At 43.7% G+C, this 27,806-nt stretch overlaps 2 protein-coding genes across 3 annotated transcripts; both read left to right on the top strand.

Annotated features, from left to right (window-relative positions):
- Positions 1-948: 948 nt before the first annotated feature.
- gtpbp8 (GTP binding protein 8 (putative)) lies at positions 949-16,131 on the top strand. Of its 2 annotated transcripts, XM_061692718.1 has the most exons (8): positions 949-1,056; positions 1,327-1,510; positions 1,618-1,771; positions 5,657-5,755; positions 7,042-7,172; positions 10,971-11,070; positions 11,725-11,843; positions 13,895-16,131. In XM_061692718.1, exons 2-8 carry the CDS (start codon positions 1,341-1,343, stop codon positions 13,983-13,985), a joined length of 864 nt encoding a protein of 287 aa, XP_061548702.1. In that variant the 5' UTR covers positions 949-1,056; positions 1,327-1,340; the 3' UTR covers positions 13,986-16,131. The 2 variants fall into 2 exon arrangements, with proteins under 2 accessions (XP_061548702.1, XP_061548703.1); XM_061692719.1 differs by lacking the exon at positions 5,657-5,755.
- A 4,493-nt stretch (positions 16,132-20,624) lies between these two features.
- On the top strand, positions 20,625-27,213 carry LOC133410964 (ileal sodium/bile acid cotransporter-like). The gene is made up of 6 exons (XM_061692667.1): positions 20,625-24,567; positions 24,730-24,848; positions 25,052-25,140; positions 25,227-25,402; positions 25,546-25,703; positions 26,521-27,213. Exons 1-6 carry the CDS (start codon positions 24,179-24,181, stop codon positions 26,694-26,696), a joined length of 1,107 nt encoding a protein of 368 aa, XP_061548651.1. The 5' UTR covers positions 20,625-24,178; the 3' UTR covers positions 26,697-27,213.
- Positions 27,214-27,806: the final 593 nt, after the last annotated feature.

Raw genomic sequence — 27,806 nt, 5'->3', positions numbered from 1 at the left:
GCTCCCGCTTTTGATTCTCCATGATCTTTTTGGATGTTTCGGCCTTCCGTCAAGCAGCCTGCTATGCATTTGTTCAATGTCTAGTGATATTCTTTTTTTTTTAATTTTTTTTTTTTTTTTTTTTACGTGGTTTAGTGATTTCATCTTGAGCAATGTACATGTCTGAGGACTTGGGGGGAAAAAATAGTGAATGTAACAATCTGTGAAATAGTATAACAAAGCTAAAAATTGAGAGGGAAGAAAGAACAAATGAGCTATATTTTAATTTATTATGTATCCTGTACAACATACATTCGCGCTATATAAATGTAATGTATTATTATTAGTAGCAATACTTTACAATATGTTATAAAAAGTGTTAGGAGGAGGAGGAGTGGGCGGGCATGGGTCCCATTTCGTGTACTGCACCGCCATCGTGCTGGCGAAAACGGGAAAACTCGTGGGCGCGCAATCGTGGCGAACATATAAAACACAAACAAATCTAGAAAAATAAAAATAAGAAAAAAAATAAGACGAATGAAGCAACAGCAGAAGGGGGGGGGGGGGGGGCACGCAAAACAAAGTAACAGCAAATACATGTACGGATCCACGGCTTCTTAATGTAGTTTTCTGTTCGGGCCATCTTTTTGAGAAATAACCTATTATTATAGGTTATTCTGTATTAACATTAATTATTCCATTTTGTTCTTCCAATAAATTCCGGTGAAAAGCCACATCATATCAAAATTGAAGAAAAGGAAATGGGAAATAAATACATTTTAAAAGCGTTAAAACTACATGAACAATTTATGTTTGCACCGTGTAGCTATTGTTTTGGACTCCATACTATGCATTCAATAGAATGGATTGGGGGTAAAAATCAAAATGTCTACAGTATCTTAATTGTTAAGCAAAGCGCATAGGAACCTCTTTTGAACGGGTTGATGTTTCAGACGGCTGTATTTGAGCGGCACCAATATTGTAGACTTCGGTTGTTATGGTGGACAAGACTCTTGCTTTGTCTTTTACTATTTGTTATTTCTGGAATATATGTGAAAGCATGCAGACATAACACGGGTGAGCGATGAGATTATTTGATATTTCTTGTTATTCGTATGATAAATTGACAATAGTTCGATCTCTTCTGGTCTGGATTCCACCCCACTAGATTAAATAACCAATCGAAGATTACAACTAGCTAAAGTGAATTGATAAACGGTTAATATTAACAATACATATAATGTAATAAATGTTTTTTTTTTTTTTTTATGATGCGTATACATCCCGGTAGTGATTTGTAGAAAATCAATTGGAAGCTGAATTTATCCGTTCGTCCCTTCCCCACAGACCTTGACGGGGAGATGTTTTGCCTGCGACTTCCACCGTGGCTTCAAGCGAGGACTCAGTTGTGCACTTTCCCTCTCCAGAGAGTTCACAAGTTTGCCTCGCTGCAAGAGGCCAGAGTTCGAGCCCCAAACAAAGTCCAACGCTTACTTTACCCATTTACAGATGTAGACGCTTACCTGGACAGGTACTGTTTTTTGTTTTTCAAAATTCAAATCCCGACGTTAGCTGATCTCACTCCCAAATATTCCAATAATGTACAGTCATAAACATCCATTTGAAATACACTTTCAGCTCTGTGGATAGGACACAGTTCCGTCTCTTTCAGCCCTGTGTTGATGATGTTCTAAAAGCAGAGAGACTCTTCTGCTCCTCACCATCTCATCACATTGATTATTATATGTCAGCAGAGCGGATGGACCACTCGCCTGCACTGAAACAACCAGAGGTCAGTCGAGTGCGTTGATCAAACTGCAAGCTGTTTTAACGTTTGCCATCCGTGATGAGTCAAGTAAATCCGCTACTGCTTTTTAAATATAGCTCTTTCATTCAGTAACTTGTTGAACTGCAAGTGATATGCTCTTCCCCCCCCCCCCGCACTTATTATACAGTATGTGCTAAAAGTAGATTCAAGAGTTTTTACCACTCCCGTCTTAAAGTCAATCGCGATAGCGCTTCTTGATGGTGTCGTCATATCTGCCCCAGTATAAAAATGCGTATGCGTCATGCAGCGCACCAGCTAAATACGATCTGGGGCCATTGGGTATGAAGAAAAAAAAAAAAAAAAAAGAGAGATACAACACATCTCTTCGAGCTGCGGGAGGGAAAAGAAGTTGGGAGGGAATTAAAAATAAAACAACCCGCGACGTGCACGCCGTCTCGGCTGAGAAAGGTGCCTTCATTGGTGCAGTTCTCGACGGTGACTCTGCACGTCGCAGAGGAAGGACAAGAATGGCGAGGGAGAAGAGAAAAGATCTCAATCTTCGCCTCTTTTGCAGTAAACTATTGGTGCTATTGGGTGAATGTGAGGCTTTGTAAAGCGCTTTGGGCACTGTGATAGTGTAGATAAAACGCGATATAACTGCTGTCCATTCACCATTTTACCATTTTAAACAAGCAACAATATCACAAGGACAGGCCGTGCTAACTGCTAAAATAAAGAAACACCAGATTAAGTGTTTCAATGGTACAGTCGGCTTTTCACCGAATCTGGCTGTGCTCGGGTAAATAGACGTGCCTATGTGGCGGCCATGTTGGGCAGGCAATTTACTTCTAGTTTTTGTAGAAAAAAGAGAGAGAAATTATAGTGACATGAAATCAATCAAAATATGGTACTTTCAAAACGATTAGTTTAACTTAAATACTTGGCTGGGAATCCCATTGCTTGAATCACTGCCTTAATGCGCCGTGGCATTGCCTGGGAGTTATGGAAGCCCAGATTTCCTTGATGCTTGCTGTCAGTTCTTTGTTTTTGGGTCTGGTGCCCCTCATTTTCCTCTTGATAATACCCCATAGGGTACTATCAATATACATACTCAATAGGGTTTAGATCCGTCGAGTTGGCTGGCCAGTCAAGCACTGTGATGGCATGGGCATCAAACCAGGTTTTGGTGCTTCTGGCGGTATGGGCAAGGGCCAGGTCCTACTGGAAGATGAAATCTGTATCTCCATACAGATCGTCAGCAGAAGGAATCACGAAGTCCTGTAAAACATCATGGCAGACTGTTGCGGTGACCTTGGATTTAAGAAAGCAGAGTTTACCAACACCTTCACTGGACATTGCACCCCAAATCATGACTGACTGTGGATATTTCACACTGGACCTCAAGCAGCTTGGCTTCTGTTCCTCACCCGTCTTCCTCCAAACCCTTGGACCTTGCTTCCCGAATGAAAGGCACACTTTAATTTAATCAGAAAAGAGGACCTTGGACCACTGGCCAACAGTCCAGTCCTTCTTCTCCTTGGCCCAGTTGAGACGCATCCTACGCTTCCTTCCTCAGGCTCAAAAGTGGCTTAACCCGAGGAACCCGACAGTTGTAGCTCATCTTCTGGATGTATCTAAATGTCGTGGTTTTTGAAGCTGTGACTCCCGCCTCATTCCACTCTTTCTGTATCTATGCTAGATTCTTGAATCTTCTCTGTTTGATAATCCGCTGAAGCCCACGGTCATCTCTTTTGCTGGTGCATCGTCTCCTGCCACACTTTGTCCTCCCACTAGAATTTCCATTGATATGCTTGGACACAATAGCACTCTGTGAACAGCCAGCCTCCTTAGGTATGAACGTTTGTTTCAATGATGTTCTTCTGGCCAGTTGTCAAGTCTGCAGTCTTCCCCATATTGAACCAAAGTGAAGCAATTTAATGACACCTGGGGAAACATGTGCAGGGGCTTTGAGTTTAGTAGATGATTCGTGTGTAACAACAATCAGTTTCAAACATTTACGGACTACAAAATTTGGGCTGATTTCTTCACAGTATTGAAATGGTTTTAATTGCTGATTTCGTGGGTTTTATGAGCTGGAAACCCAAATTATGTAAAAATAAACAAATAAATACTTGAAATTGTTTAAATTGTGGGCCCTGAATCTATAATCTATGAAAGTTTAACTTTTTGAATAGAATTCTGGAAATAAATCCATTTGGACAACCCAGTTAAATATTGGGAGAATGTAGTCTAAACTCTGTTTGGATGCCATAATCCACACCATGTTTGGCGGACAAATGGCACTGCACATCACCCTAAAAACACCATATCAATAGTGAAGTATGGAGGTGGGAACATGAAGGTGTGGGGCTGCTGTCAGAAAATGGTACTGGTAAACACATTATTGAAGGAAGGATGAATGGACAACTGTACTGTGACATTCTTGACAAAAATCTGCTACCATCTACGAGAATGATGAAAATGAAACGAGGGAGGACATTTCAGCAGGATAATGATCCAAAACATACTGCCAAGGGAAGTCTCAATTGATTAAAACAAAAACAAAAATGGAGTTGAAAACTGAATTGAATCCAATCAAAAATCTATGGATAGAACTGAAACTCAAAGGTCCATAAAAGAAGCCCACGGAACCTTCAAGATTTGCAGACTGCTTGTGTGGAGGAATGGGCCAAAATCACACTAGAGCAAGTACAGAATGAGAAAACTTGTCCTGTGCAAGTCAACCCTCACTGAATACATTTGACTTGCTTTGCTTCCAACACTGTCGAGGGGTACACCGATATGCTTAACCTCAATTGTGTTCAATGTCAATTGAACTTCATTTTCACCTTTGGAGGCATTTGACATTGAAAATGTATTGAATCTATTTATGAAAATATTTATTGATATCTTTATTGAAAATAAAGAGCAAATTATAGAAATAAAAATGGCTTCATCATTTTTTTTGTTTACATATGGAAACTTAAGGGGACACCCTGTATTTATATAAAGCATTACGGTAAATTTAGTTTTCGTACATTGCTACTTGTCTAGGTACAGTATTTTGTTTTGATTAGGAAATAGAAATGTTCAATAAAATAAGTTCTGCACCCTAAGTTCTGTCCACATTTTAACATTGTCTCATTATTTAACCAACATGTCTGCAGTGTCTATCACTTGTTTTTTGTCCTATATTTTTTGAAGTGTGCTGGGTCGCGGGGGGCAGCGGCTTTAGCAGGGAAGCTCAGACTTCCCCCTCTGCAACGACCTCATCGAGCTCTTCCGGGGGGATCCAGAGGCGTTCCCAAGCCAGACGGGAAACACACAAGTCAAAATGAAAGCATCGCTTTCAAAATCATTTCTGTTTAATTTTGACTTCATAAAGACTGTGAGGCCCGGTATGTGGCCTGCGCGCTGTAATTTGCCCAGGCTTGCTCTACAGTCTTCGCCCCACTGCAGATGTGCCTTGGTGTCATCCCTCCCTTCCCTGTCCAGACGCTTACATTGCACCACACGCATCCTTGTGTTTAACCTCCTGATAAAACATTATATTCCAATCACGTCCTTGAACACAGAGACTTATTTCCAGTAATTCTCTTTAGCCCTCCTTTGCAAGTTCACAATAGCAACAATAAAATTAATTGTACAACACATCGACGTGTGCACATTCAGTTCCCCTTGGGCGACCAGGTGCCTGCGGGCACCACTTGGCTACCCGTTATTTATACACTCGATTACAGTAAACTTGCATTTTCAAGAATCTCACTAAAAGAGCACTGACCATTGAGGAGTTTAGAATTGTTCAATTAGCTTATACAAATGTTAGGAAGTTTTTGTAAAGACAAATGTTTTTCATCCAAGTTTAATAATGTTACCTATTATATCAATGGTGTTGGTGTGTATCCCCAGGTATGTTTCATTGGACGAAGCAATGTGGGAAAGTCATCTCTTATCAAATCCCTATTTTCCCTGAGTCCTAATGTGGAAGTCAAAATCTCCAAAACCCCTGTAAGTAGCCATAACTGACGTGCATGTGCTATATGTAGCAGTTGACACTTTTAAATGCACATAGGGGAGAAGAGAAGCTGATTTATGAAAAATTTGGCTCATCTCAGTTTGCAAGTTATGCTATCTGTTATTGTAGTTGGCCTCCACATGCATCCATCCATTTTCTGTACCAGTTATCCTCAGTAGGGTTGCTGGCGGCTAGCTCAGCTAACTTTGGACAAAAAAAAGGCAGGGTACACCCTGAACTGGTTGCCAGCCAATTGCAGGACACACATAAACAAACAACCAATCACATTCACACCTATGAGCAATGTAGAGTTCTCAATTAACCTATCATGCATGTTTTTGGGGTGTGGGAGTAAGCCGGAGTACCCGGAGAAAACCCATGCCAGCACGGGGAGAACAGTGAAAATTGTTTCTCGTAAATGTAAAAAAGGCAACTGGCCGTGAGGATTTTATTGATACTATTTCTATGTCATGACATATTTTGGGAGACAGGAATATTATTAAAGATATACTGTAGAATATTATATAATTTAAAAGTCCCAAAGAATTATTTAATCGGAAACATTTGTTTGCTTTTGCATGTCAAAGTCTTCCTGGGGCCAGTAAAATGTTAAAAATAAATAAATAAAAACAAAAATCTAACGGTAACATTTTAAACAGATGCAGTTTGGGCAGGTTAGCAACAATATACCCATAGGTTACAAATCATGTTATTTTTGACTTACTATTGTACGGTAACAATTTCACTGGATAGAGTTGGGAGTCTACAGTAATTAACCTACAAGAAACAGTATTTTTGTGAATTATAGAAAACACTTGATTTAATGATATATATTGACATTTTCTTAAACCTCTAAAACAAAAACAAACTACAGTTTAATGTTTTCAAGAGGGGAAGTAAAATCAGCCTCTTCTTTCTAACTGGGATGTGGCTGTGTTCAGAATTAACTCCTCAATGGATGTCAGCACACACCTGCCACCATTTAAAATGTCTCCAATTAACCCAAAATAAATGAAAAGGTTCAAAAAAAAAAAAAAGTCTGATGCTGTACTGGTTGTAGGCCACTTTAAGGGTGGACATTTTTAAAAATGATATATGTTGGTTTCATTTTTATATCACAAAAACCTGGCATTTGAACACGGGTATATTAAAATGTATTTCTGAATTGAAAATGAGAAGCTGTTCCTGACTACAGATATCACAAAGCTATATAATTTTAATTACAGTGCAGTGCTAAATGACGTTAATTAGAGTTTGTTTGTTCTGTATTTCCTTGTAGGGTCACACAAAAAAGATGAACTTCTTTAGAGTAGGTAGGGCTTTCACCATCGTGGACATGCCAGGTTATGGACATAGAGCACCCAAAGATTTTGTGGATATGGTTGAACCGTATCTCTACTCAAGGAAAAGGTAAGATGTTTATTTATCTACTTGGAGAAGTTATATGTGCGACAAATAATTGGGCATAGCCTGACTGTAATTACTCGTGAATAATGCGTACCCATGTATAATACGCACCCCCAAAGTTGACCTCAAAATTCTAGAAAAACCCTTCTAAGTATAATGTATTTTTACAATGCATTATTTTGCTTCCACCCATATGATCAAAACATGAAGTATTTTTATTTTATTTTTTTTAAACGAATTAGTCTCAAGATAAGCACTTTATTTGAACACGTAATAGTTTATTTTTATTTACTTGCTCTTATTTTGAAATTCACAGCCCTAACTTTATTTGGTAAATGAGAAAACACACAGTTGTGCTCATACTGTATGTTTGATTACCCAGGGAGAATTAAATGTTTTAAAGAAAACATGAAGGGCCAGAGCACACACCTTTAATTTTATTTAAAGGGATTCAAATTAAACTGTCAAGCATTTCAGAAAAACATTATCATTCAATGAAACATAACCATAACAAAATTAATGATGGTTGTTATTCAGTCATCTGTCGGCTTTAAAAAAAAAAAAAAACTATATTTCACAAATTCTGCCAGGGTATGTGAACTCATGAGCACATCTGTACATATATGCAGTCATACATACCCCTGTCATATTGGAATTAACCTTTTTCATAACCTCGAGGTGGCTGTGGCATATTAGAATGAAAGCGTACACCTTTCTCATTACCTCTAGGTGGCGGTGGCATATTGGAATGAAAGTGTACAGCTTTTCCATGACCTCTAGATGGCGGCATATATTTAAACAATGTGAAAGTTTTTTTCCATTTCCCCCTATAACTATGTATAATGCGCACTATTGACATTTGACAGTTTTTTGGGGGGGGGAAATGCACATTATACATGGGAAATTACGGTATGTCAGTTTGAAAAACAAAACATGCATACACAAATACAGTGGTACCTTCAGATACGAGTTTATTTTGTTCCATAACCATGCTCTTATCTCCAAAAACAAATTATCTCAAAACATATTTCCCCATTAATCCATTGCAGTCCCCCAAAAAACACCACCATTTTTTTTAAGGTTTTTAAAAAAGACAAATGGCAATATACTGTAAAATATAGTCACAGAGTAACAGCATTGCACCCCACCTTACATTCAGTTCTTCTTTAATGTTTTGCGTGTCGATCGATCTGCTTCCTCCACATCAAATGCTCGGGTCTTCTGTAGACGAATCTTAACTTCTCTGGCGATCTCTTGTTTACAGCTTGTTGTTTTGTTGTTTTAAACACCCAGCAGGTGTTATTGTTTTTTTTGTATTTATGCTAATTGTTAACCCATGTGGCTGTGGTGTATTCCATTGTAAGCTTCATATGGAGGCTGTGGTTGTTTCAAATACAGTGTGTCATTCTCTTTGTTTTATAGTTAGTTTTCAAATCAACGCCAACTGGTTGTGGTAATGTACATCTTGAGGCCTCTTTTTTTGTAAGAATATTCACTACTCGTATCTGCTAAAATGCTGCTTGTTATCGAGTGGAGCCTCCTGCTGCCATACAGCTGTATTCAGTATTCTCAGTATTCAGACCCCCTTAAGTTTTTCACTCTTTTTTTATATTGCAGCCATTTGCTAAAATCACATCCACATTCATGTACACACAGCACCCCATATTGACAGAAAAAAAACAGAATTGTTGAAATTTCTGCAAATTTATTAAAAACTGAAATATCCCCCTTCCCATGGGCTCACCACCTGTGGGAGGGGCCATAGGGGTCGGGTGCAGTGTGAGCTGGGCGGTGGCCGAAGGCAGGGACCTTGGCGATCTGATCACCGGCTACAGAAGCTGGCTCTAGGGACGTGAAATGTCACCTCTCTGGCAGGAAAGGAGCCCGAGCTGGTGGGTGAGGGCGAGAAATTCCGACTAGATATAGTCGGACTCGCCTCCACACACGGCTTGGGCTCTGGTACCAGTCCTCTCAAGAGGGATTGGACTCTCTTCCACTCTGGAGTTGCCAAGGGTGAGAGGCACCGAGCTGGTGTGGGTATACGTATTGCCCCCCGACTCGGAGCCTGAATGTTGGAGTTCACCCCGGTGGACGAGAGGGTAGCCTCCCTCTGCCTTCGGGACTCCATCATTCTGCTGGGGGACTTCAATGCTCACATGGGCAATGACAGTGATACCTGGAAGGGCGTGATTGGGATGATCAGAACTCGAGCGGTGTTCTGTTATTGGACTTCTGTGCTCATCACGGATTGTCCATAATGGACACCATGTTCAAATATAGAGGTGTTCACACGTGCACTTGGCACCAGGACACCCGAGGTCGCAGTTCGATGATCGACTTTGTGGTCGTTTCATCGGACTTGTGGCCGCATGTCTTGGACACTCGGTTGAAGAGAGGGGCGGCGCTGTCAAGTGATCACCACCTGGTGGTGAGTTGGCTCCGATGGTGGAGGAAGATGCCGGTCCGGCCCGGCAGACCGTATTGTGAGGGTCTGCTGGGAACGTCTGGCAAAAACCCCTATCAGAAGGAGTTTCAACTGCCACCTCCGGCAGAACTTCACCCATGTCCGGAGGAGGGGAGGCGGGGGACATTAAGTCCGAGTGGACCATGTTCCGCGCCTCTATTGCAGAGGCGGCCGCCCGGAGCTGTGGTACCGTAAGGTAGTCGGTGCCTGTTGTGGCGGCAATCCCCGAACCCGTTGGTGGACACCAACGGTGAGGGATGGCGTCAAGCTGAAGAAGGAGTACTATCGGGCCTTTTTGGGCCTGTGGGACTCCTGAGGCAGCTGATGGGTACCGGATGGTCAAGCGGAATGCAGCTTTGGTGGTCGCTGAAGCAAATCCACGGGCATGGGAGGAGTTCGGTGAGGACATGGAAAAAGACTTTCGGACGGCTTTGAGGAAATTCTGGTCCAACATCCGGCGTCTCAGGAGGCGAAAGCAGTGCACCACCAACACGGTGTATTGTGGGGATGGGGCGCTGCTGACCTCGACTCGGGACGTTGTGAGTCGGTGGGGAGAATACTTCGAAGACCTCCTCAACTACACCGACACGCCTTCCAATGAAGAAACTGAGTCTAGGTTCTCTGAGGCGGGCTCTCCTATCTCTGGGGTTGAGGTCACCGAGTTGGTTAAAAAATAAGATTCGCCCGGAGTTCCTAAAGGCTCTGGATGTTTTGGGGCTGTCCTGGTTGACACGCCTCTGCAACATCACTTGGACATCGGGGACAGTGCCTCTGTATTGGCATACTGGGGTGGTGGTCCCCCTTCTTAAAAAGGGAGACTACGGAGGGTGTTTTCCAACTACAGGGGGATCACACTCCTCAGCCTCCCTGGTAAGGTCTATTCATGGGTGCTGGAGAGGTGGGTCCGTCGGGAAGTCGAATCTCAGATTCAGGAGGAGCAGTGTGGTTTTCGTCCTGGCCGTGGAACAGTGGGCCAGCTCTACACCCTCGGCCAACCAGTCTACATGTTTTTTGTGGACTTTGAGAAGGCGTTCGACCGTGTCCCTTGGAGAGTCCAGTGGGGGGTGCTTCGGGAGTATGGGGTACCGAATCCCCTGATACGGGCTGTTCGGTCCCCGTACGACCGGTGTCAGAGCTTGGTCCGCATTGCTGGCAGTAAGTCGGACTCGTTTCCGGTGAGGGTTGGACTCCGCCAAGGCTCCCCTTTGTCACCGATTCTGTTCATAACTTTTATGGACAGAATTTCTAAGCGCAGCCGAGGCAAAGAGGGGGTCCGGTTTGGTGGCCTCAGAATCCCTGATCTTCTAGCCAATGTTTTTTTGGTTTTTTTCTTCCAGTCTTGTCAGGACGTTCTTGTTGGTGGATGGCAGTGTTGGACTGCAAAAGACTGACCACATCGCCCTTGAGATGTGTGAGGAAACTAGATGTCCATATGTGGTAAGATACATAAAGTCGTAACTCGAGGACTTCCTGTAGTTGAAATAAAGTGTTACCGTGTCAATGTATTTAATGCACTTTAAAAGAGTAATGTTTCTCGTTCGAGTCCACTTAAATACATCACTCTTATGTCGCATTAATGCAGTAATTTGAGCAAAAGAATGTGTAGTCTTAGTTTTAATAATTCAAAGTTATTATTCGTCAAAAAGCATTGTAGGAGGAGTTCCCAGACCCCTCCTACAATGCTTTTTTTTTTTCACCTTTTTCATGCCTTTGGTGTTTGCATGTCTGCTTTTAACATTTTTATCATTTTCTTCTGAGCCCTATGTCAACAAACGCTACCGAATTAATGGTAAATGCCCCACTGAGCTATTTAAATACTACAGACCTCTGAAATGTGTGACTATATAATAAAACACCCACACTCATTCGACACTAAAGTCAATTATTCATGCTCTCATGCTATTAAATATTTTAAGCGTTTTAAGGCTCTGGCAGCACAGCTTTGAGAAAAGCTTGGCAAGTGAAAACGTTGCACTCCATTATTTTTTGTTTAACTTTTGGTTGTTCAATTTACAGACCTCCCGATTAGCCAGCAGACCACAATGGGACATAATTTGAATTATAATCTAACAAACGTTTTTTTTTTTGCAGATGGTGGTAACTAAGATTGATAAATGTGGTCGTGGCTCACTGCTAACAAATTTATTGAATTTCCAAGACGTGATTAAAACACAGACCACGAGCTGTTTCCCCCAGCCATTTTTGGTCAGGTGAGTGTCACACACTTTCTTTGCCCACATTCTTTTTTTTTTTTTTTTTTCTCCTTTCCCCATTGAGCCAACAAATCCAATGGAAGTATTTGCAACAGACCAATCCTACCTACATCAATGCTTGATGCATACAGTACATAGGTTAAATCTAAGCCTAAGATTAATATGATTTAGATTTGTCTTCGACTTAGAAAGGTGTGTGTAGGACTATTTTAAGCTCAGTATTTCACTAGTAATGTCAACAAGAACATAAATAAGACAATATGACAACAGCTAGATTAATTTGGCTTTGGATGGAGTTCTGGGGGCAGGAGGGGCCTCTGCTGGTGAGGAAGAGAAACATGTCGTCACAAATGAATGTGATATGAATTGATTTTTTCCTCCACCAAGTCACCAGGCTAGTCAGTGGGTAGCGTCAAAGCAAGTTGCAAGCTGCACTGCACTGCAGGTTGTCTGATAAGCAAGCCTTGTTTTGTTGTGGACTCGACACAGCAGTGCACTGACAACAAATGTTGCTGTCTTGCTGGTCTGTGCCTTTGAAATAACTGTCAAGACAGACATCCCAAGATAACTGGAATAGAGCTGTTATGGTTCTCCACAACAGAGCTGGCCTTCAGTGTTAAACACTTGAACAATTACTCGCCTAGAGTCAACCATTTGGCCAAGCGGATCAGTTAAGATGTACCCTAGCGGGACTTGACCTTTGGGTGATCCTGCTCCTTGAACAGCCTCAATTATAAAGTAAGCTCCCTGTTGCTTGTTCAACATATTTATTGATAAAAAATAAAATAAAAAATCTAATCCAGAAAGAAAATATAATAACATAAAAAGTCTAAGAAATTCAAAAAAACTTTCTTTTTGAAGCAGTAAAATCATACTTAAATACATTATCATTTGTTTAACTCATACAATCTTTGCTGTGCCACTGTATTGGTGAATTTCATGCACAGCTGCATCTCAAGCTGATTGAAAAGACGAAGAAAAAACAAATCAGACTCAAATCGAAACCAATTTGTAATATGGTCGAAATAGTCTACAAAGGTTTTGCATCACCTCTCATTTTCACTGTGAAGTGTGTTATAGATACATGTTGACCAGGTATATTACATTATTAATCTTTTCACAACCAGTTTTTAAAAAGCTTGGGCCATATTCTCCCGTTTCTGCATAAGTCAGTATTTTACGCACCTGCCTTGCGTGTTTTCAAGCTACGCCGATTCTGCCACAATGACTTCTGACACACCCCTCGCGCATACCTGGCCAGTTTGCGCGTAACGGCTCTAGAGGCGTGTCTGCAGGTGGGTAGAATTCCTGCAATGTGGATTTTTCTTGAGACATGAACGATTTTGAAATCCATTCGAGGACTATGTCACACTTTAAATGTGAAATTAACCCTCGTAGAGGAAACAAAAGTGAATGGTTCCCAGTGTAATGTCAGTACCGCTCGTCGAACAGACTAAGGGGCATGTTTTTGTTTTCTATATTACGTATTGTACAATACTGAAAATGTAATTCTGTGTCCATCGGCGTAATATGGTCAAGACATGTTGCGGCCATTGAGCAGTGGGCGATGGGCCAGGTGTCCGTCATCGTGCCGAGTCAGCCGCCGGGCCGCCAGCAGCAGCCATCGGAGGCTCAATCAAAACGTAAACGTAAAATATTATGTTTCACCTTCCCGGGGCACTAGACCTACGACAGCCTCTGGAGCGCACAAGAGGAAACCCGCTTAAGTCTTGGGGAGAATATGCGCAAGGCCAGATATGAGAGGGAACGGCCACATTTTAGGCTGCGCACATGGCCAGAAGATGCAGAGGTGATAGACTTAAGTGGATGGCAGAATGGGCGCAGAAGGGAAAGTGCGGAGCTGCGCGCCTTTTCCGACTCAAGCATACGGGAGAAAATAGCCCTTTGTGAATACCCGATATGTTCATTTGTGTACAGTATTTATTTTTCAAATACATCCAATACATCTGTCCATATTTCACTACTGCTTCTAAAAATAGCAATGTGAATTTTGAACGGCTGACCTCTCTTTCTTTTTCTTTCTGCAGTTCCCTCCAGTTTTCAGGGATCTACCTCCTGAGATGCTTCATCGCTCATATAACAGGAAATATCCAGTTAACAGACACCTCTCAAATCTGATTATACACTCGCTTTGTGTGAAAAGGTGGCCCTAGGTGTCAGATGACATACTTTTTAGGTTTTTCTTGAGCGCTTTCTTGAGGAAAGAAAATCTTATAATAAATGCACACATTTGAAGACATCCTCAGCTTGGTGTGTTTCATAATGAAAATCTTGAAAGAAAACCGTTTTTGTCTGCTGTGGGGTTTAAACCCTCACAGCCCCAAATCGTCGTTATTGACTAAATTGCATGTCATCAATATTTTCTGGATAGTATGTCATGCATTGAATGCAGTCCTATGGGGGGCACAAGCCAGTGCAAACTGGAGGCCGGTCCCAAGCCCGGATAAATGCAGAGGGTTGCGTCAGGAAGGGCATCAAACTTTGCCAAATAAATATGAGCGTTCATCCAAAGAATTCTATACCGGATCGGTCGTGGCCCGGGTTAACAACGTCCACTACTGTCGCCGTCAACGTGCAGGGCGCCGGTTGAAATTAATCTACTGTGGGTCGAAGTCGAAGAAGAATAGGTGGAAAGCGGGTTCTTTGGCAGAAAGAGAAGAGGAAAGCACAGAGCCTAGAACTGAATGTGGGGACTTTGAATGTTGGGACTATGACAGGAAAATCTCGGGATTTGGTTGACATGATGTTGAGGAGAAAAGAGAATCAGATCGAGTGATGAGGCTGAAACTTGAAATTGAGGGTGTTATGTATAATGTGATTAGTGGCTATGCCCCACAGGTAGGATGTGACCTAGAGGTGAACGAGAAATTCTGGCAGGAGCTAGACGAAGTAGTTCTTAGCATCTCAGACAGAGAGAGAGAGTCGTGATTGGTGAAAATTGCAATGGACATGTTGGTGAAGGAAACAGGGATGATGAAGAAGTGATGAGTAAGTACGGCATCCAGGAAAGGAACTTGGAGGGACAGATGGTGGTAGACTTCTCAACAAGGATGCAAATGGCTGTAGTGAAAAATTTTTTCCAGAAGAGGCACGAACATAGGGTGACCTACAAAAGCGGAGGTTGAAGCACGCAGGTGGATTACATTTTGTGCAGACGATATAATCTGAAGGGGGTTACCAACTCTAAAGTCGTGGAAGGGGAGAGTGTGGCTAGACAGCATAGGATGGTGGTGTGTAAGATGACTGGTGGTGGGGAGGAAGATTAGGAAGACAAAGGCAGAGCAGAGAACAATGTGGTGGAATCTGAGGCAGGACGAGTGTTGTGCAGCTTTTCGGGAAGAGGTGAGACAGGCTCTCGGTGGACGGGAGGAGCTTCCAGAAGCCTGGAACACTGCAGCCGAGGTGATCAGAGAGGCAGGCAGGAGAATACTTGGTGTATCTTCTGGTAGGAAAGGAGAGAAGGAGACTTGGTGGTGGAACCTCACAGTACAGGAAATCATACAAGGAAAAAGGTTAGCTAAGAAGAAGTGGGACACTGAGAGGGACGAGTGTTGTGCAGCACCGAGGAGAAGCGAAAGGAATACATTGCGATGCGACACAGGGCAAAGGTGTCGCGATGCGACACAGGGCAAAGGTAGAGGTGGCAAAGGCCAAACAAGAGGCATATGATGACATATATGCCAGGTTGGACACTAAAGAAGGAGAATAAGCTCTATACAGGTTGGCCAGACAGAGGGATAGAGATGGGAAGGATGTGCAGCAGGTTAGGGTGATTAAGGATAGAGGTGGAAATATGTTGACTGGTGCCAGTAGTGTGCTAGATAGATGGAAAGAATACTTCGAGGAGTTGAATGAGGACAATGAGAGAGAAGGGAGAGTAGAAGAGGCAAGTGTGGTGGACCAGGAAGTGGCAATGATTAGTAAAGGGGAAGTTAGAAAGGCATTAAAGAGGATGAAAAATGGAAAGGCAGTTGGTCCTGATGACATTCCTGTGGAGGTATGGAAGCATCTAGGAGAGGTGGCTGTGGAGTTTTTGACCAGCTTGTTCAATAGAATTCTAGCGCGTGAGAAGATGCCTGAGGAATGGAGAAAAAGTGTGCCCATTTTTAAGAACAAGGGTGATGTGCAGAGCTGTGGGAACTGCTGTGTCTTTGTAGATCTAGAGAAAACCTACCCAGTACCCAGAGAGGAACTGTGGTACTGCATGCGGAAGTCTGGCGTGGCAGGGAAGTATGTTAGAATAATACAGGACATAATACAGCACACCTGCAAACAGGAAGGGGCTCAGGGCTGACCCGTGATGTAGTCCCACCTCCACCTTAAGACGAATTTAAGGTGGAGGTGGGACTACATCACGGGTCAGCCCTGAGCCCCTTCCTGTTTGCAGTGATGATGGATGATGGATAGGCTGACAGATTAGGTTAGACTGGAATCCCCGTGGACCATGATGTTTGCAGATGACATTTTGATCTGCAGTTAAAGCAGGGAGCAGATGGAGGAACAGTTAGAAAGATGGAGGCATGCACTGGAAAGCAGAGGAATGAAGATTAGCCGAAGTAAGAAAGAATATATGTGCATGAATAAGAGGGCTGGTGGGGGAAGAGTGAGGCTACAGGTAGAAGAGGGTGGAGGACTTTAAATGCTTGGGGTCAACCATCCAGAACAACGGTGAGTGTGGTCAGGAAGTGAAGAAACGGGTCCAAGCAGGTTGGAACGGGTGGAGGAAGGTGTCAGGTCTGTTGTGTGAGAGACAAATCTCTGCTAGGATGAAGGGCAAAGTTTATTAAACAGTGGTGAGGCCAGCCATGATGGAAGGATTAGAGACAGTGGCACTGAAGAGAAAACAGGAAGCAGAGCTGGAGGTGGCGGAAATGAAGATGTTGAGGTTCGCTCTCGGAGTGACCAGGTTGGATAAAATTTGAAATGACAAGAGCGCTAGAGGAAGACCAAAGAGAAGGTTGATGGATCTCGTGAGGGAAGACAAGAGGGCAGTTGGTGTTCGAGAGGAGGATGCAGAAGATAGGCTTACATGGAAAAGGATGACGCGCTCTGGCGACCCCTAAAGGGAGAAGCCCAAAGGAAAAGAAGAAGTAGGTAATGCATTGAATCTATCACACTTTAATATCACAAATTAGGCTGCATGTAGCAGCTAAGATAAATGTGGATAAACTATGAACATCTTTACAATCAATGTAGATGACTGTAAAATGTGTTTTAAGATGAGTTATTTGATTGTGTAGCTTGTCACCATGTAAAAATTAAGAAACTGATCAAACCTGCAGAGCTTTACAAGTTGGGACAATAAAAAAATCAAGATCAGCAGTTAACTTCGGTCATAAATTTTTATATAAAGTAGTGTTAAAAGGGTCAAGTTCACGTGACAAAAATCTTTTGTACTGCCATTGCTATCACTTCATAAAAGGCAATCAAGACAGTGGGGTGGTTTCCTCTAAGTTTATCTTCACTAGGATATGATTAAACAGATATCTCGAATCAGATCACCTCAGAAATTTGCCATGACATGACACATATCTTCACACGCATTTTACAGCTGCAGAACACTGTTAAAATTGAAAGCATCCCTAATGAGGAACAAGAAAGAAAGATAAACGATGGGATAGATGAAGATGAGATAAAACATACTAAGCTACCCACGTCAAGTATTTTATTAATACCCACTTTGTCATTCTGTACACAGGAATCCATAAGCGCAAAATTTTTTATGAGTTACTCAGAATCAGAATCATCTTTATTTGCCAAGTATGTCCACAAACACACAAGGAATTTGTCTCCGGGAGTTGGAGCCGCTCTAGTACGACAACAGACAGTCAATTGACAGAGAACACTTTGGAGACATAAAGACATTGACAAAAACAGTCACTGAGCAGTAAAGGGTTGCTAGTTAGCTGGTAATGCCGGTACATTATTATTTTTTTTTGACAATTGTGCAAAAAGATGCAGAGTCCTCTCGCACTTAGAGCAGTTCGAATGACTAATATTGCAATAGTCCGGTGCAATGAGCATTGTGCAAAGGGCGCTGAGACTTCAAGGAGTGTATGCGGTTTAAAGTGACGAGTAGTACGATCATCTGGGACAATGTTGGTTGTGCAAATGTTGCAGATACTCTTCAATCAGTGTGCAAATGGAGCAGATGCTATTCTGGCATGAGTGGCCAGTATATGCAAATAGTGCAGCATGGCGAGACAACTACAGTGAGTGCACGAGTAATGTATGATTGGCCCCACAGAAATGTGACAATGAACTCAAGTCAAATAATTGCCAGCATGTTGTAATGGAATTGTAGGTTAGGTGTTTAAGAAGTTGATCGCAAGAGGGAAGAAGCTGTTTGAAATGTCTGCTAGTTCTAGTTTGCATTGATCGGTAGCACCTACCTGAGGGAAGGAGCGGGAATGCGGAGGGTCCGAGAGGATTTTGCACGCTCTTTTTTAGTTCTGGCTATGTGCAAGTCCTCACTGGTGGGTAGGAGGGTAACGACAATCCATTCAGCAGTTTTGATTGTCCGTTGTAGTCGGAGTTTGTCCTTTTTTGTCGCAGCACCAAACCAGACTGTGATGGAAGAAGACTGGACTGATTCGTTGAACGCTGTGTAGAACTGTCTCAGCAGTTCCGGTGGCAGGCCGTGCTTTCTCAGAAGCCGCAGGAAGTACATACTCTGCTGGGCCTTTTTGAGGACGGAGTTGATGTTGGTCGCCCACTTCAGGTCCTGAGAGACTGTAATTCCCAGGAACCTGAAGGTCTTGACGGTTGACACAAGGCAGCTGGACAACATGAGGGGCAGCTGTGGCGAAGGATGCCTCCTGAAGTCCACGATCATCTCTACAGTCTTGAGCGTGTTCAGCTCCAGGTTGTGTCGGCCGCACCACAGCTCCAGACGCTCCGCTTCCTGTCGATATGCAGACTCGTCACCGTCCTTGATGAGGCCGATGACAGTGGTATCATCTGCAAACTTCAGGAGTTTGACAGTCTGGTGCGCTGAGGTGCAGTCGTTCGTGTAGAGAGAGAAGAGCAGCGGCAAGAGGGCACAACCTTGGGGCGCCCCAGTGCTGATGATGCATGTGGATGAGGTGGCCTCCCCCAGCCTCACCTGCTGTGTCCTGCCCGTCAGAAAGCTGTAAATCCACTGGCAGATGGCAGGTGAGACGCTGAGCTGGAGAAGCTTGGATGAAAGAAGTTCAGGGATGATGGTGTTGGATCCTGAGCTGAAGTCCACGAACAGGATCCTCGCGTAGGTCCCTGCACTGTCAAAGTGTTCTAGGATGAAGTGCAGTCCCATGTTGACTGCATCATCCGCAAACCTGTTTGCTTGGTAGGCAAACTGCAGGGGGTCCAGCAGGGGACCCGTGACACTCTTGAGGTGGTCCAGCACGAGATGTTCAAAAGACTTCATGACCACAGATGTCAAAGTGACAGGCCTGTAGTCATTTAGACCTGAGATTGCAGGTTTCTTGGGGACTGGAATGATAGTGGAGCGTTTGAAACAGGATGGTACTTCGCACAGTTCCAGAGATCTGTTGAAGATCTGTGTGAAGACTGGAGCGAGCTGGTCCGCGCAGACTTTGCGGCAGGATGGGGACACATGGTCTGGGCCTGCCGCTTTGTTAATCTTTTGTTGTTTGAAGATGCGTCTCACATCCTGTCCATGGATGGTTAACGCAGAAGTCAGAGGTGTGATTGTGGTCGGTGTTGCGGCCGGATGGGCGTGGGGTGTGAAAGTGTCCTTTTCAAATCTGCAGTAGAAGGTATTCAAGTCGTTGGCTAGTGTGCTATTGTTCTCAGCTTGGGGGGATCGTCGCTTGTGAGTAGTCAGCGATTAGAATGCATGCCAGACTGATTTAGAGTCGTTAGCGCTAAACTGTTTTTCCAACTTTGCTGCATTGTTCCTATTTGCAATATTAATTTATTTAGTAAGCTGGTTTCTAGCTCGATTATACAGAGCCCTGTCCCCGCTCTGATATGCGTCCTCCTTAGCTTGGCGAATCTGCTTAAGTTTAGCAGTGAACCACGGCTTGTTGTTGTTGAATGTGTGAAATTATTTTCTTGGTACACACACATCTTCACAGAAACTGATATAGGATGTGACAGTGTCCGTATATTCATCCAGGCTGCCAGCTGCCTGTATGTCAGAGTTGGGTCTGCATTGCGGACTCGTTTCCGGTGAGAGTTGGACTCCGCCAAGGCTGCCCTTTGTCACCGATTCTGTTCATAACTTTTATGGACAGAATTTCTAGGCTCAACCGAGGCGTAGAGGGGTTCCGGTTTGGTGGCCTCAGTATTGCATCGCTGCTTTTTGCTGATGATGTGGTTCTGTTGGCTTCATCAAGCCGTGAGCTCCAACTCTCACTGGAGCAGTTCGCAGCCGAGTACGAAGCGGCTGGGATGAGAATCAGCACCTCCAAATCTGAGACCATGGTCCTCAGTCGGAAAAGGGTGGCATGCCCTCTCCAGGTCGGGGATGAGATCCTGCCCCAAGTGGAGGAGTTCAAGTACCTTGGGGTCTTGTTCACGAGTGAGGGAAGAATGCAACGGGAGTGATACGGACTTTGTATCGGTCCGTTGTGGTAAAGAAGGAGCTAAGCCGAAAGGCGAAGCTCTCAATTTACCGGTCGATCTTCGTTCCTACCCTCACCTATGGTCATGAGCTGTGGGTCGTGACCGAAAGAACGAGATCCCGGATACAAGCAGCCGAAATTAGTTTCCTCCGCAGGGTGTCCGGGCTCTCCCTTAGAGATAGGGTGAGAAGCTCGGTCATCCGGGAGGATCTCAGAGTAGAGCCGCTGCTCCTCCGCATTGAGGGAGTCAGATGAGGTGGCTGGGGCATCTGATTCGGATGCCTCCCGGACGCCTCCCCGGTGAGGTGTTCCGGGCACGTCCCACCGGGAGGAGACCCCGGGGACGACCCAGGACACGCTGGAGAGACTACGTCCTTCGGCTGGCCTGGGAACGCCTCGGGATCCCTCCGGAAGAGCTGGATGAAGTGGCTGGGGAGAGGGAAGTCTGGGCGTCCCTGCTAAAGCTACTGCCCCCGCGACCCGACCCTGGATAAGCGGTAGAAAATGGATGGATGGATGGAGGTCCCAGAATAACCCAATCAATCCATGATCGTGTTCTTTTAGTCACGACTGACAGCTCATAACCATAGGTGCGGGTAAGAACGTATATTGATCGGTAAATCGAGAGCTTTGCATTTCGGTTAAATCCTTCTTTACCATGACAGACCGATACAGAGTCCACATCGCTGCAGACGCCGGGCCGATCCGCCAGTTGATCTCCCGCTCCATTTTTACCCCACTTGTGAACAAGACACCAAGAACTTCTCCACTTGGGGCAGGATCTCAGTGCTGATTTAGAGATTACACTCCACCCTTTTCCGAATGAGGACTATGGTTTTAGATTTGTAGGTCCTGATTTTCATCCCAACTGCTTCACACTCGGCTGCGAACCACTCCAGCATATGTTAAAGGTCGTGGTTGATGAAGCCAACAGAACCATATTATCTGCAAAAAGCAGAGAAGCAATGCTGAGGCCACCAAACCGGACCCCTTCCACGCCTTGGCTGTGCCTAGAAATGCTTTGCATAAAAGTTACAGGCAGAATCAGCAAAGAGAGCCACATTCCGCTTGGCCTGCTGGTACCCATCAGCTGCCTACCGAATCCCACAGGCCAAAAAGGCTTGATAAGACTCCTTCTTCAGCTTGACGGCATCCCTCACCGATGGTGTCCACCAACGTATTAGCGGGTTGCCGCCACCTTATGACCAGCTTCATTTGGACGCCTCAACAATGGAGGCACAGAACAAGGCCCACTCGGACTCAGTGTCCCTCACCTCTCATGAGACATGGTCGAAGTCCTGCCAGAGGTCGTAGTTGAAACACCTTCTTACAGGGGACTCCGCCAGATGTTCCTAGCACACCCTCACAGCACATTTGGGTCTGCCAGGATGGACCAGCATCTTCCCCCACCATTGGAGCCAACACACCACCAAGTGGTGATAAGTTCACAGCTACGCCTCTCTCTTCACCTGGGGGTCCAAGACGTGTCTACAAGTCCAATGACACGACCACAAAATCAATCATTGAACTGCGGCTTTGGGTGTCCTGGTGCCAAGTGCACCCTTATTTTTTAACGTGGTGTTGGTTGTGGACGATCCATGACGAGCACAGAAGTCTATTCACTGAACACTGCTCGGGGGCCAGATCACACCCCTCCAGGTCTCACTGTCAAGCCCGTGTGAGTGTCGAAGTCCCCCAGAAGAATCAGGGAGTCCCCAGTAGGAGGGCACTCCAGCACCCCGTCCAAAGACTCCAAGAGGGGTGAGTACTCTGAGCTGCTGTTTGGTGCATGGGCACAAGCAAGTTAGTATCCATCCCCACCACTTAAATGCGAAGGAGGCTACCCTCTTGTCCAAAGGGGTAAACCCCCAATATACAGGCACCAAGACTTGGAGCAATAAGTGTGCCCACACCTGCTCGGCGCCTTTCACCAGGGCAACTCCAGAGTGGGAGAGAGTGCACCCCCTCTCAAGAGGCCTTGTATCAGAGCCCAAGCTGTGTGTGGAGGTGAGCCCAAATACAGTATATCTAGTTGGAACTTCTCTACCTTGTACACCACCTCAGGCTTCTTCCCTGCCAGAAAGGTGATATTGATGTCCCTAGAGGCAGCTTCTGTAACGGAGGATTGGACCGCCAAGGGCCTTTCCTTCAGCTGCCACCCAGCTCTCTAAGATGCGTTTATGCAATCTGCATTGACACAAACCTCCCAATAGCAAAAAGGGAAAAAAATGTGCAAGAGACAAATTTTGCCCTGATGTCAATGAAAGTCTGCGTCGTGTGCGATGACAGATACAGTATATGGCCAGAGAATGTTTTGAAGGTGACATGTCAAAGTTTGTTGAAAAGCAATACTATTTGATCAGACATTAATTTGGGAAGGCCATCATATCATTTTACATTTAGTTGACCCTCAATATTGATAGGATCGCGTTGAAACGGACAAGCCATGTTTGCATGGTGAAGCAGCATTTAGCTATTATGCTGTACACAAATGGAATAAGTTGCCAACAGAAGTGACGTCCGCCCCAAGTATGCATGTTTTTAAGTCCAGGTTAAAAACTCTTCTTTTTTCCCCCCCATGCTTTTTAGAGCATTTCCACTTTTAAATGATATGTTTTGCACTGTGTGCTGTTTTAATTGTATTTTTATTTTTTCTCTTTGTTTTAAATGTTTATAAGCTGGGTTCCCCCCCCCCCATTTGTTTTTAATCATGTAAAGCACATTGCGTTACCTTGTGTAAGAAATGCGCTATATACATACGTTTGCTTTGCTTTGCACCGGGTGGAAGGAGATGGTAGTAAGTCCGAATTTAGCAAACAAAACCTGCTATGGAGGAGGTTAGGTTCACCAAGTCCATTTCCGTGGTGACTGAGTTCAGAATTTCTCTTCTCTTTTTGAACTGGATAATTCAGACTTTCCCTCATCTCAATGTTAACTTGCTTTTGAGTTTTCACATAACCTGCTTGCTGAACGCCCCCCACCAGTATTGCTTTACCTCCAGTGCTAAATATGCAGTTAACTTTTTCATTCAGTGTTAAAAACAAAAATCACAATTCAGCTGGAAATACTTCGCTCTACGATAAATTCATCTTTGCCTGTAGGATCCCAGAGGCATTGCAATGACATGCCTGGCAGGCCAGCAATGTACTGTGTGAACCCTCTGTACTGAAAAGCATATACAGTATAAGTATTAAGTATAAAACAGTATACGTTTTATAATCAGGTATGTACTTTATATGTCAGAGCATTTTGTATTTTACTTTCATTTACATCAGTTGACAACACTTTTTGTATGTGTGGTCCTTCTATGTGCATATTGCATAAGGTGTACTTTATTGAGGAAAAGCCTCATTTCTTTTGGGGACATGGTAATTCATAGTTTAACTGTCAATAAAGTTTTAAGAGGCCAAAGAGCATTTTAAAGAATGATGGTGCAATCACATTTCAAAATGGATTCTTTTATGTCCACGTGCTTTGAACACTGACCCCATAAAACATAACAATGGTTAATTTTTTTCCACGCAATTTTCCTTCCCACTACTATTTGGCAGTTGCCAGCAGGGCTTAAAGAGCAGTGGGCGGGGCACTTTGTTCACCATCATCTTATTGGATAACGACGAGAACAGGAAATGATCCGGTCCAGTCAAATCTACCAACTATGGGCTGTCGAGGACACGCATTCAGCTGTCCCTCAAAGTTGACTGGCCACGGATAATTATCTTCTGCCATCACATTTCCAATATGTCTACAGTCAAGGAAACCGCTGCCGCCTGCCTCTCAGAATCCACAATCTGCTCGGGTGCTAACTGCCTTGTCCCAACCACGGACTTTAATGCATTACTGAGTCTAATATTGAGCACTGTGCTCACTATCATGCTGGCTATGGTCATGTTTTCCATGGGCTGCACTGTGGAGGCCCAAAAACTTTGGGGACACGTGAGGAGACCCTGGGGCATCATTATTGGTTTCCTCTGCCAATTTGGCATTATGCCTTTTACTGCCTTTGCCTTGTCACTTGCTTTCAATGTGTTGCCTGTTCAGGCCATTGTCATAATTATCATGGGTTGCTGTCCCGGAGGCTCCGGTTCCAATATTATTTGCTACTGGCTAGACGGAGACATGGACCTAAGGTAAGAAGCTGTCTTGTTCTTTCCATAAAAGATACGTTGGCTGAATCGAAGTAATTGATCATATCACCTTTATGTACATGTCACAATCACAATCACCCTTTTGCGCTCCTACGGTAAAATGGCATCAGAGAAGCTTGTCGCTGATCATTTCCTTCTCTTCAGTATCAGTATGACAGCCTGTTCCTCCATCCTGGCCTTGGGAATGATGCCACTATGTCTTCTCATATACACCTCCGCCTGGACGTCTTCAGACACCATCCAAATCCCATATGACAGTATTGGTAAATATACTGTACTATCTGTTTTGAATTCCTGGTAAGACAGATGAAAAATACTCTCTAGGGTTTTTTTTTTTTAATGAACGAGACATTGGAATTCTGTTAATTTAACTCCTTGTTTCTGCTGTGTCGGGCTTGTGTTATATTTCGGTCTGACCGAAAGTAAGAAAGAGAATTACAAAGACGTAGAATTTGGGCTTCCTCAGGTATCACGCTTGTGGCACTCCTTGTCCCAATCAGCGTGGGAATGTATGTGAAACGCAAATGGCCCCACGTGGCGAAAAAGATCCTCAAGGTGGGAATTTGCATTGATCTAATGTCTTCTTACCCATTCAAATCTACAAAGTGACATTTTCTGGATGTCGTGTGTGTTCTGTCTAGTTTGGGTCCATTACAGGCTTTGGTCTCATTCTCATCATTGCTGTGGTTGGTGGAATTCTTTACCAGTCTTCCTGGACCATTGCCCCCTCGCTTTGGATAATCGGAACTATCTACCCCTTTATTGGTTTTGGGCTGGGCTTCCTTCTGGCCCGCTTTGTGGGTCAACCATGGTACAGGTAAGGTGACAAGTGACGACACACCGTTTCAAAATGTTGCCTATTTGTTGTCATCCCCAAATCTTTCGTTTACTTAAATTTTCCTCAGCTCGATGTGCTGTATGTCGTTCTGCTGTACTGATTTATTCGTTTATTTTTTTCAGGTGCCGAACCATTGCTTTGGAGACCGGTTTTCAGAACTCCCAGTTGTGTAGCACCATTGTCCAGCTGTCCTTCAGTCCCGCTGAACTGGAGGTCATGTTTGCGTTCCCCCTTATCTACAGCATCTTTCAGCTGTTGGTGGCAGTCCTGTTCGTGGGAGGTGAGCTCCAGGCGTTGACGAGATGTTCAACTAGCGAATTTGTGATGCCGTGTTTTGTTTCTTGAACCATTTACACTTGCATACATACAAGGAAAACTACGATACTCTCCAAGCATCGGTTGTGTTATTTTATTTGCTGTGATTTTTTTTTTTCTTTTCTGGTCGATCATACATTTGCCTGTTTTTGTTTTTTTTTTTTGTTTTTTTCTCCCCCCCTTCGGGCAGAGCTAATAGAGTCAGTAATTACTGACCCATAGGCCAATGAAAGAAATTGGCATATGTCAGCCAAGACCATTCACAGCTGTTGAAATGGTTCATTAGGAACTGACAGAGGGTGAGCAGGGAATAGAAACACCGCAGTTGATTTATGCGCACATAAATGCTCTGTATTAAATATAAAATACCGAATTGGAAAATGGGAAAACAGCATTGAAACCAAGGACAATGCTCAAGGTTCATGACAATAAAAAAGATGTATATAACTACCTTGTCTGCTCCTGGCTTAAGCAGTTTTTTTTGTTTGTTTTTTTTTTTTACACATGTAACACTGCCAAAGCAATTTCATTTCTTGACCAGAAGGCAGCGAGGGAGGGATTAAACACATCATTTTACTGAGAAGCAGTGTTCAAGGTCGGAGGTTTAATAGGAAGTTCACAAGATAATCCCCCTTTTCGGTTGCAGTGTTACAAGTATTCATTGCGGCTTTTACAACCTTAGTCTTACCCCCCCCCCCCCCACCCCCGGTGGATGAATGTCAGGTGATTGAAAAGATGTTGAGATAATGAATCGTTCAAAATCTTTGCATTTGACTCCACAGGATACCAAGCCTATAAACGGTCATGTGGCCTGGGATCAGTCGAAGCAGACAGTGAATCGCCGTCATTCGAAGATGGCTATGCAGAACGAGCGAAAGAGAAGCGCTGTCATGTGGAAAATAGCCCTGTCGAGTCGAACGAGGATCCTATTAATAAGGGCAAGAACACCAAGCTCTGAGATTCTGCCTCTGATGACTTTGTACTTAACAAAATGTTCTCCACAAGCAGGGCAATGCTGCCGGACGCACCAAACTGTGCAGGCCAGGCACAATTGAAATCGATTTGACATTTTTGAGGGAACCTCTGATTAGCGGGTTACCCAAATGAATGGCGAGGAGTATATTAGTGTTTTTGGAGAGGCACCACTTTCCATTCTCAGACCAAGTGTGAACAATCACCATTTATTTATAGCATCTTAGATAAAGAGCTTTTCAGTTATATTACAGTATATATATAGATATATATTTTCCGTTATTTGACTCGATGTATACCTCATATTTGTTCATAAATTGATGACTGACCTCAGGCATACCTTACATTTATTTGACTGCTCAATTTTTCGGAGCAATATTGATTTTCACTTCTAATGTATTTGTCCAATGCACATGTATTCAATGTTCGATCCGATCACAAGATGGAGGAATCTGTCTATTTAAATGACATGATCATTTACTGTATATACTTGTGTACTTAATTGCTCAAAAATTGCTTTTGTCCCCATTGTGTCCTTATAATACCGTCGGCTCGCTCCGCTCTCGTTGTCGTCGCCGCGGTAACGAGCGTATCCGGTCGCATTTGAGTTGACGAGATAAAGCCCAACGATCGTAAAAATAAAAAAAAAACGGGATGCGGTGGTATCGGAATACAAGATTTGATTGCAGTCGTCTGACATAGTGCAATCGTGAAAGAGAAAAATTTGTCTTGTAGTCTGATCCGGACATTACGACGTGTTGTCTGTCCCACACCGCCGAGTCATTATTATTATTTTTTAAATAACTTCTTTGGCCGTCAGATATTTACAGTACTACGTCAAAAAGAAAAATGATTGGAAAGTAACAGAAGTTTTACTCGAGTCCAATATTTGGCTACTCTGGCTCCCACAGTATTATACTATATAATAATATATATGATAATACAAATATGATATTATCTGTATTATATTTAATACATAATATATCATCATATGAATATGAAGACAACTAGTCTTCTGTCGGTCACTTTATCAATGTGTACCTTTAACACTCGGACTTTGTCTTAAAAAAAAAATAAAAAAATAAAAATGTTGTGA

This window comes from Phycodurus eques, chromosome 12 (assembly GCF_024500275.1).
Source record: "Phycodurus eques isolate BA_2022a chromosome 12, UOR_Pequ_1.1, whole genome shotgun sequence".
Classification (NCBI taxonomy): Eukaryota; Metazoa; Chordata; class Actinopteri; order Syngnathiformes; family Syngnathidae; genus Phycodurus; species Phycodurus eques.
The sequence above is the reverse complement of the archived record's forward strand: the minus strand, read 5'-3'. Positions and strand labels throughout refer to the sequence as shown.

Coding starts and splice junctions, on each gene's coding strand:
- gtpbp8 (XM_061692718.1), top strand. CDS start 1,341: ATGTTTTGCCTGCGACTTCCACCGTGGCTTCAAGCGAGGACTCAGTTG. Junction 1,511..1,617: donor GTAGACGCTTACCTGGACAG/GTACTGTTTTTT, acceptor ATACACTTTCAG/CTCTGTGGATAGGACACAGT. Junction 11,071..11,724: donor AAACTAGATGTCCATATGTG/GTAAGATACATA, acceptor TTTTTTTTGCAG/ATGGTGGTAACTAAGATTGA.
- LOC133410964 (XM_061692667.1), top strand. CDS start 24,179: ATGTCTACAGTCAAGGAAACCGCTGCCGCCTGCCTCTCAGAATCCACA. Junction 24,568..24,729: donor GACGGAGACATGGACCTAAG/GTAAGAAGCTGT, acceptor CCTTCTCTTCAG/TATCAGTATGACAGCCTGTT. Junction 25,704..26,520: donor GGCAGTCCTGTTCGTGGGAG/GTGAGCTCCAGG, acceptor TTGACTCCACAG/GATACCAAGCCTATAAACGG.